The sequence below is a fragment of the Myotis davidii genome, unplaced genomic scaffold, assembly GCF_000327345.1.
Source record: "Myotis davidii unplaced genomic scaffold, ASM32734v1 scaffold1477, whole genome shotgun sequence".
Taxonomy (NCBI): domain Eukaryota; kingdom Metazoa; phylum Chordata; class Mammalia; order Chiroptera; family Vespertilionidae; genus Myotis; species Myotis davidii.
Window position 1 is genome coordinate 407,779 of NW_006288182.1, and position 9,329 is coordinate 417,107.

Below are 9,329 nucleotides of genomic sequence, written 5' to 3' on the forward strand. Positions count from 1 at the left end.
AAAAATATATTTAAAAAAAAAAATTCACTCTCTGGATTTGACCTCCCCTTGGAGTCAGGTGCACACTAGGGGCCAGCAGTATAAAGTAACCAGGCCTCTCCGCTCCTCAGAAATCCTTCTAAATGGTGGAGCCCAAAACTCACCAGGAAGCGGCAGCTGAACAAGGAGGCCATCGACGTTATCATCGTTATTTAGTTTATTGATTAAGTTCAACAGTTCTTCCTCTGAAATTGAAGCAGGTTTCACAATTGTCTCACTGTTGATTCCTATAAGAAAATTTCAAAGTTAAAAAATATGGAGGCATGCCCTAGCCAGTTTGGCTCAGTGGATAGAGCGCCAGCCTGCAGACTGAAGGGTCCTGGGTTTGATTCCTGGTCAGGGCACATGCCTGGGCTTTGATTCCTGCAGGGCACATGCCCGGGTTGCAGGCTTGGTCTCCAGTAGGGGGCGTGCAGGAGGCAGCTGATCAATGATTCTCTCTCATCATTGGTATTTCTATCTCTCTCCCTCTCCCTCTCCCTTCCTCTCTGAAGTCAAAAATATATTAGAAATATACATATATTGAGGCATTTAATGAGCAAGGCGATGTTGCCTGCCAGTCTTCTGCCACTGAGGTTTTTATTAGCACATCCACCCTGGTAGCTGAAAAGCATGAATCAGCTCAAAACGAACCTGAAACAGTAACGTCACAAATATATACACTAGAGCAGCGGTCGGCAAACTGCAGCTCTTTGGCCCCTTGAGTGTGGCTCTTCCACAAAATACCACGTGCGGGCGCACATGGGCCACGAAGTTCCAGTCGCACTGTACCTGCGTGCCTGCATGTGGTATTTAAAAAGCTGCATCTTAGGGTGGCAAACTCTGCTTCCTCTCATTGAGTAGGTCTGCCCCATATCTAATAAAAAATTCACTCTCTGGCCAAAACCGGTTTGGCTCAGTGGATAGCACTAGAGAATGCTAGCTTGACCTTTCTATGAATTATTTATGTAATCCTCATCAACCTCATTTTGTAGACAGGAGACTGAGGCACGGCAAAGCTGAAACAAGCCAGCCAGTGGCGGAACCAATCTTCCCGTTCCAAAGTCCCAGTTCCCCCTGCAGCATGGTACCTCCCAACGTCTTGGGAAAACATGGCTTGCTCTATTCTAGAGGCTCTAAAGCAGTGGTTCTCAACCTTCCGAATGCCGCGACCCTTTAATACAGTTCCTCATGTTGTGGTGACCCCCAACCTTAAATTTATTTTCGTTGCTACTTCATAACTGTACTTTTGCTACTGTTATGAATCATAATGTAAATATCTGATATGTAGGATGTATTTTCATTGTTACAAATTGAACATAATTAAAGCATAGTGATTAATCACAAAAACAATATGTAATTATATATGTGTTTTCCGATGGTCTTAGGTGACCCCTGTGAAAGGGTCCCCTGTGAAAGGGTCGTTCGACCCCCAAAGGGGTCGCGACCCACAGGTTGAGAACCGCTGCTCTAAAGGTTTTCCAATGAGAAGGGCAGGAGTCCTCACCCTTCAGTTATAAAGAATAGAGTATACCAATCGAAAAATATATATACTGAGGGCTCACGGTCCAGGAACACTGCCCAGTCACGCCAATCCTTTCAGAGCCCTTCAGAAGGACAGGGCACCTGCTCAGACTACTGACCCAGAGATGTCTACCCACACACAAAGCCTTTGGTACAGTGAGACCTAGACCACAAACCTCCCACCACCCACCCAGACCCACACCTTCGGCATTCAAAACTTCAACCACTTCTAAACTGCAAGGTTTAACTGGATTTGGAACCAACTGGTGAAGAAATCAAAAGCTATTTCCCAGAAGTCAGAGTTATTCATTTCCTTCAACTGTATGCTGTGTCCTCGGCTACATCACTGAGGTCTCCTCAAACTGCCCCATCCCCACTCTATTGCCTTCAAGTGCTCATCAAACACCTCAGATACTCTTATCATTGCTCAAGAAAAGCAGATGTGTATTCAAGGCCACCTGCCCAATGTTAAAACCAGAGGCAAAGATAAGATAAACCATATTCCTTTCATCCTAGTCTATAAGCCTCCCCAACAGACTCACCCTGTTCTGACAAAGTTTTGCCTATTGTTCATATTAGCTTCTTCTGCTTGGGTTTCTAGTCAGAAAAAAAAAAAAGTAATAAACGACAATGGGGTTTGCCCCGGAGAAGCCTCACTGTTACAGCAGTCCGATCCGAGCGTGACACCTACCCACGTCTGCAGCTGCCTTGGTTTTGTTGAGGACATAGGAATGACTTGCAGGATTCTCGCCAACCAGGACCACGCTCAGGTATGGCCGTTTGTTGCCGGCTGCCACCCACTCTTCCACCTCCTGCCGCACTTCCTGCTTGATCTGCTGGGCAAGTTTCCTTCCAGAAATGACAACAGCTTCATTTCTGCAGAAGGCGACAGAGATACAAAACCAAATACTAGCTTGAGTTTTTGTAAAAAGATCAGACTACCAAAAGAGCATGAAATACCCCAAATGTTGAGGGATAGGAGGAGGGGAATTGGAGGAGAGGGGTAGAAACGAACAAGTTTCCAGTTATAAGATAAATAAGTACCAGGAATGTGGTGCACAACATGATTATAGTCAGCACTGCCGCATGACACAGAGGAAAGCTGTTAAGAGAGTAGATGCTAACTAAGAGTTCTCAGCACAAGGAGAAAAAAAATTTTTTGTTGTTGTTGTGTCTGTATGACATGACTTGGATGTTAACTAAACCTATTTGGTAATCATTTCACAATATAGGCAAAGCAAACCACCATGTTGTACACCTCAAACTTATACAGTGGTGTATGTCAATTATTTCTCAATAACGTAGGGGAAAAATACCCAAAACCTACAGTTTAAATGAAAATACATGGTGCCTAACCTGGGGAACAAGTGCAATCCGAAGCACAAATTCAAAGTGGGAAATCTGTATTCAGCTACATATGCAGGAGTACAAAGTCAACTGAAACAGTTACCATCACTAATCTGAAGCTCAGAGGGTTTAAGTAACTGACAGCTAGTACTTGAGTCTCACAACCAGCTCTGTCTCAATCCAGAGTCTAGGCTTTTAATGCCACGGCCTCCTGAACATTCACAAATTGACAGGCTAAATAAACAAATCCTATATAATAAGATAGTAATATGCAAATTGACCATCACTCCAACACACAAGATGGCCAGCAGGGGAGAGCAGTTATGGGCGATCAGGCCTGCAGGGGAGGGCAGTTGGGGGTGACCAAGCTGACAAGGGAGGGCAGTTAGGGGCAATCGGGCCAACAGGGGAGGGCAGTTGGGGGGACCAGGCCAGCAGAGGAAGGTAGTTGGGGGTGACCAGGCTGGCAAGGGAGGGCAGTTAGGGGTGACCAGGCCAGCAGAAGAGGGCAATTGTGGGCGATCGGGCCAACAGGGGAGGGCAGTTGGGGGTGACCAGGCCATCAGGGGAGGGTAGTTGGGGACGATCAGGCCTGTAGGGGAGGGCAGTTGGGGGTGATCAGGAAGCAGAGGAGGGCAGTTAGGGGCAATTGGGCCGGCAGGGGAGCAAGTTAGGCTTCAATCAGGCTGGCAGGGGAGTGTTTAGGGGGTGATCAGGCTGGCAGGTGGAAGCGGTTGGGGCAATCAGGCAGGCAGGCCAGATTGGAGAGAGTGCAGGCTGGGCTGAGGGACACACACAATCCCAGCCGTGTACACAAATTTTGTGCACCGGGCCTCTAGTAGATAAATAAAATCATTGTTTTATTTCACCCCCTCACCACTGTGAGGTTAAATAGTTCTTCTTATGTGCTGATATACCATTTATAGTTTGTGTTTTGCCCGTGTTGTTAGCACCCAGTCATATGACAGAGAGAAGAGCAGTCCTGTTGGAGGGAAAACTGCTGGTTGGGGTGGGGCAACGAGGAAACTCAGGTCTGCAGGAACCTCTAGTCACCAAAACCGTGTTCAGATCTCTGAAAGGCTATCTCTTCCCAGCGAGAACTGGGAACTGGTTAGACAGCTCTTCCTGCGTTCCAATATGGAAGATTCCTGGTTTTCCTATTTCCACACGAATCCTTACAACAAAGTTCCCATTACGTAAAGTAGGATAAGCATCTGTTCCTTAAACACAAAGGTGCCACTGAAAACAAGTCTTTCCCTTTAGATTTGTGTCCTCAGTGTCATGAGGAAGGCTCCAACCTCAAGACCAATGAAGCACAACTGTTTGAAACACTAAAACTATCTACTTGCCCTCGTGGCACATATTTAATTCTCAAAGATAACATCAAGGTACTGGATGACTTGTATGGTCAGATATGATCAATTCTCAAAGCCTATTAATTAAGACAGAATCTTTAAAAATATATATTTTATTGATTTTTTACAGAGAGGAAGGGAGAGAGATAGAGAGCTAGAAACATCGATGAGAGAGAAACATCGATCAGCTGCCTCCTGCACAACCCACACTGGGGATGTGCCCGCAACCCAGGTACATGCCCTTGACCGGAATTGAACCTGGCACCCTTCAGTCCACAGGCCGACGCTCTATCCACTGAGCCAAACCGGTTTCGGTGTAAGACAGAATTTTAAAGTTTCAACAGTCTTTAAGACTTCATTGTCTGCTTTTTATATGTATTATGATTAAATACTTTAAACCTCAATGTCTTAGATACAATGCAGTAATTTTATATTTAAACCTTATATTAATCTGTATTTGCATCCTGTGAGGTATGAAGATATCATTTTATAGCAAATCAAATACCTTTTTTTTTTTTACAAACCAAATACTTTTACCAGATTATATGTAATAGTACTAGCACAGCACAAATTAATAATAGCATTTCATATAGATCCATGGCACATTAAGGAATTGGAAACATGTTAATATTTACAAATCCAGTTCAGAATTAGAGTTGAAGGGGACTTCATTGAAATAGTTTTGCTGCCCTAGCTGGTTGGCTCAGTGGATAGAGCGTCAGCCTGTGGACTGAAGGGACCCGGGCTCAATCCCCAGCAAAGGCTGTGCAGGAGGCAGCTGATCAATGATTCTCTCTCATCATTGGTGCTCCTATCTCCTCTCTGAAATAAATAAAAACATATGAAGAAAAAAAAAAAGGACTTTGCTGACACAAGTACCCCTGGCAACATGCCTGGTCTATATTAGTACCAGGAATACCCCCCACCCAAGGCCAGAAAAGCATTTTGAAATCTTAGGACACTATAGAGCGAAAAACTACAGAGGGCTTAGGACACTCATTTATATTGAATGAAATAACATATAAACTTCCAGGCATATATATTCAATAAAAATTAATTTCTTACTCTCTTCCATTGGTTAGATTTATGTTCACACAAACATACATATGTATCCTTAATATGCAATAGATATATTTATTTATTTATATATTTCTACGGATATATATATATAGATATATAAATATAGATATAGGTATAGATATACATATATAAGTATTCTGTGAGAAGGACATAGCTTCTACTTCATCAAAAAGTTCCTTTTGAAAGCAATAAACTTAGAATGTAACAGCAGCCGAAACCGGTTTGGCTCAGTGGATAGAGCGTTGGCCTGCGGACTGAAGGGTCCCGGGTTCGATTCCGGTCAAGGGCATGTGCCTGGGTTGCGCGCACTTCCCCAGTGGGGGATGTGCAGGAGGCAGCTGATCGATGTTTCTCTCTCATCGATGTTTCTAACTCTCTATATCTCTCCTTTCCTCTCTGTAAAAAATCAATAAAATATATTTAAAAAAAAAAAAAAAAAAAAAGAATGTAACAGCACATTTGGGCTAAGAATGATACACTGAAGTTAAGGACACAAGGTTCTGGGATAAAGAAACCAGTGTTCCAAGACTCAAAGGCAGATTCTGGATGTTGTGCCAATTTGTTTTTTTAAAAAAAAGACAAAACTGTCAAAGAATCGCCAAGACCGGTTTGGCTCAGTGGATAGAGCGTCGGCCTGCGGACTGGGGGGTCCCGGGTTCGGTTCCGGTCAGGGGCATGTGCCTGGGTTGCGGGCACATCCCCAGTAGGAGATGTGCAGGAGGCGGCTGATCGATGTTTCTCTCTCATTGATGTTTCTGACTCTCTATCTCTCTCCCTTCCTATCTGTAAAAAATCAATAAAATATATTTTTAAAAAAAACTGTCAAAGAATAACAAGAACCAAAACAAAAAGCCACAATGCTTTTCCTTGTAATGTAACCGTTTCAGCCCTCCTCTGCATACCACAGCTCAACAGCATGTGGAACAGCCCAGCAAGTGAGTCATCACCTAACTTCCCATCATCTTTTCTGCCAACGGGCAGATACCTCAAAATAAACAGAAATACAGACTCAGTTCCATGGGAAACCCAACGTACATTAAGTATATTAGCTAATACTTATTCCGCAATGTAGTGCTTTCACAATGTGTTTAGAAAATTTTCCGTTAAAATTATGAACAACTAGAAAGAAGTCACGAGGATTATTCAAAATCAAAACTAAAACTCTAGTCAGTAGCATCTCCATTTTCCTCCAAATCCAATGAACATCAGGTGCATTTACAATTCAAGATCAGATTATTTTAGAAAGAATTCTTTTTTTTTAAATATATTTTTATTGATTTCAGAGAGGAAGGAAGAGGGAGAGAGAGACAGAAACATCCATGATGAGAGAGAATCACAGATCGGCTGCCTCCTGCAAGTCCCCCACTGGGGATCGAGCCCACAACCCGGGTATGTGCCCTTAACTGGAATCGAACCTAGGACCTTTCAGTTCACAGGCTGACGCTCTATCCACTGAACCAAACCAGCTAGGCTAGAAAGAATTCTTGTTATCCACTGGTTAATGGAACCAGAAATGGATGAAGACAGACACAAAGTAGGATGGAACTAATATCTATTAAACACTAGGTATTTTGCTAAGACTTTTGCATTCATTACTCTCAGTTATCTTGGGGCTAGTATAATAACCCTGTTATGCAGAAGGGGAAACTGAGGACAGTAGATACAAGATACAAACGTAAACCTCTGCCTCCAAAGTCCCTTTTTCCCTATACCCCACTGTCTCCTAGACGATAGTTCTCTCTCTCTCTCTAACCATGAGTTTATGTTCGTGAAACTCTCAGACCAACCCCCCTAAAAGAAATAAATGTAGCCTCTTTAAAAAATAAAATATTTTTAAAATTCTACATGCCAGCAGTAAAGCAATACAATGGAACCATAAATACCAAACTGAGTATTGCCCTCAGAGATGTGGAAGTCCATTTGTTTATTTTGAAAGGCAAGTAAAAGGAGGATATTTGTGGATGGAGAGCAAGCAAACTGGTCCAGTTCTGTAGGTAATAAATTAGAGGATGTTTATAAATCTCCTCTCAATCATAAAAGCCACAGACCCATGTGGCCAGAACTCAGGAAGGGAGGAAGGAGGAGGAGAACAGACTGTAACAGAGGTGCTGGAAAGGCACGTCAGGCTCAGACCAAGAAAAGTCTTAAAAAAGAAAGAAAGAAAGAAAAGCCTTGAGTGTCCCCGCCCCCAAATCTTCTTTCAAGAGCACACGAATCCTCATTCTGTGCTTCTAGAGCTCCCTGGCCATGTCTCTAATAACATTTTTACAGCGAGAGGAAACGACACGCGTGTCTTCTGCCCTTTGACAGGTGAGTTCCATTAAAGAACAGTTTCTATCACCTCTGAATTCGCACAGTAGGGCGCAGCCCCGTGCCTGGTACCAGGCTTGGGTCGCTGGCAATGCTAAGGCTCTAAAGATGGAACAGCGCACAGATTTAGGGAGAGAAATCACAGCCACCCCAGAGAGTCTTCAATCTAGGTTTAAGAATGGGAGTTTGAGATTCTGGGGGGAAAAAAACCCAAACCCACAGGGAAAAGCTAATACCGCCCTATGAAACGCAAACAGAGCGCCCCTCCTCCCCCCCGCCCCCCAGGTGTTTCTCAGCGCAACTGACACGGCCTGGCATTGACCAGCTCTCGGGTGGGCAGCAGCCGAGGCCCCGGGGATCACAGCACAGCATTTATTCCCTGGGAGGGAAAGGGCCGGGTGTGGGGAGGCGCGAGCCACACCCCTCTCCCGGAGCAGCGGGGAAGTGCGGTACCCTGAGCGGGGCGGCTGGGGATTTCATCAGACTGCACCAACCCCCGCCGCCGCTAGGGTCCCGGGGAGGGACGGTCGCTGGAGGCTGCCCATTCGGAAGCCTTCCCGGCGCGCGCCAAAGCGTCTCCTCTGCTTTCACCGAGACGGATCTCGGCATCGCCCACTTTGGCATGTTCCTGGGCGCCCCAGAGCGCGCCAGTGCCTCTGCTCCGCACCGGGGACCCCGTCCCGCCAGCGGACTGGCCCCGGGACAGATCGACGCCCCGAGCCCGCGGGAGACAGGCTCCCCCCGAAAGGCTGGCACTGGGCCGCCCAGGACGCAGATGCTCAGGAAGTCCCTCGGAGTCCCTCTGGAGCCCCGGCGGCCCCGCTCCCAACTCTCTTACCGAACAGCCGAGAAATGGAGTGGACAGTGACGGAGGCAGCAGTTCTGTGCGGGTCGCAGCAGCCGGGTGGCCAACGTGGACACGAGGGATGAAGCAGCCATGCCCCGCAGCGGCGTCGGTGCCCGAAGAGAAGCGCGCGCGCCGGCAGCGCGGTTATACCGCGGGCGCGTGTCGAGCCCCGCCTCTCGCCGGCACCCATTGGTCCCTGTCAGTAAAGCCTTGCTTGTGATTGGAGCAAGGAGAGCCCCCGAGAGAGGCCCTGGAAGGCTCGGAAGCCTTGGGACCATGCGGTGATTGGCTGAGGAAGGCAAGCCCTTGCCAGACGCAGCTGGTCGCCGAAGCCCAACCAACCCGAGCATTTGTTCGTTCGTTGCTGGAACAAATAAATACCTGCGCGCCTACTGTCCGCCTGTTGCTGTAAAGAGTGGCCAAAGAGGTGGGCAGTAAAGTGCCAACTAATAAATGTAAAAGAGTGATGGCGTTAGAAAGCAACTAATTTGGTGAACCATTGATTCAGAATTGTCAATGGATGTCAAAACAATTGGGTGAAGTTGGATTTGGAACAAGGTATTCACATGTAGGGTTCCCAGATCCTGCAAATAAAAATACAAGATGCACCTGAAACTAATACAAAATAATATTGAATGCATACTGTCATTGAAAAATAAAATTAAAATAAAGTATCTATTTGCTAAAAAAAAAAAAAGATATACAAGACACAATGAAATTTGAATTTTAGGTAAATAATTGGGGAAGATGGCCATACACTTTTTACTTTTTATTTTTTTAAAATATATTTTATTGATTTCTTACAGAGAGGAAGGGAGAGGGACAGAGACCAGAAACATTGACCAGCT

At 45.6% G+C, this 9,329-nt stretch overlaps 1 protein-coding gene across 4 annotated transcripts in view; it reads right to left on the reverse strand.

Annotated features, from left to right (window-relative positions):
* MTHFD2 (methylenetetrahydrofolate dehydrogenase (NADP+ dependent) 2, methenyltetrahydrofolate cyclohydrolase) overlaps positions 1 to 8,605 on the reverse strand; it is a 34,811-nt gene extending 26,206 nt beyond the window's left edge. For 3 of the 4 annotated variants that reach the window (XM_015561515.1, XM_015561513.1, XM_015561514.1), the window contains exons 1-3: positions 8,473 to 8,604; positions 2,234 to 2,418; positions 144 to 266 (exon numbers count right to left, since the gene is read on the reverse strand). In XM_015561515.1, coding sequence (XP_015417001.1) covers positions 144 to 266; positions 2,234 to 2,418; positions 8,473 to 8,573 — 409 coding nt within the window. In that variant the 5' untranslated portion in view covers positions 8,574 to 8,604. Of the gene's footprint in view, positions 1 to 143; positions 267 to 2,233; positions 2,419 to 8,472 lie in introns of all 4 variants that reach the window. The other variant, XM_006760020.2, reaches the window with a different exon arrangement.
* Positions 8,606 to 9,329: the final 724 nt, after the last annotated feature.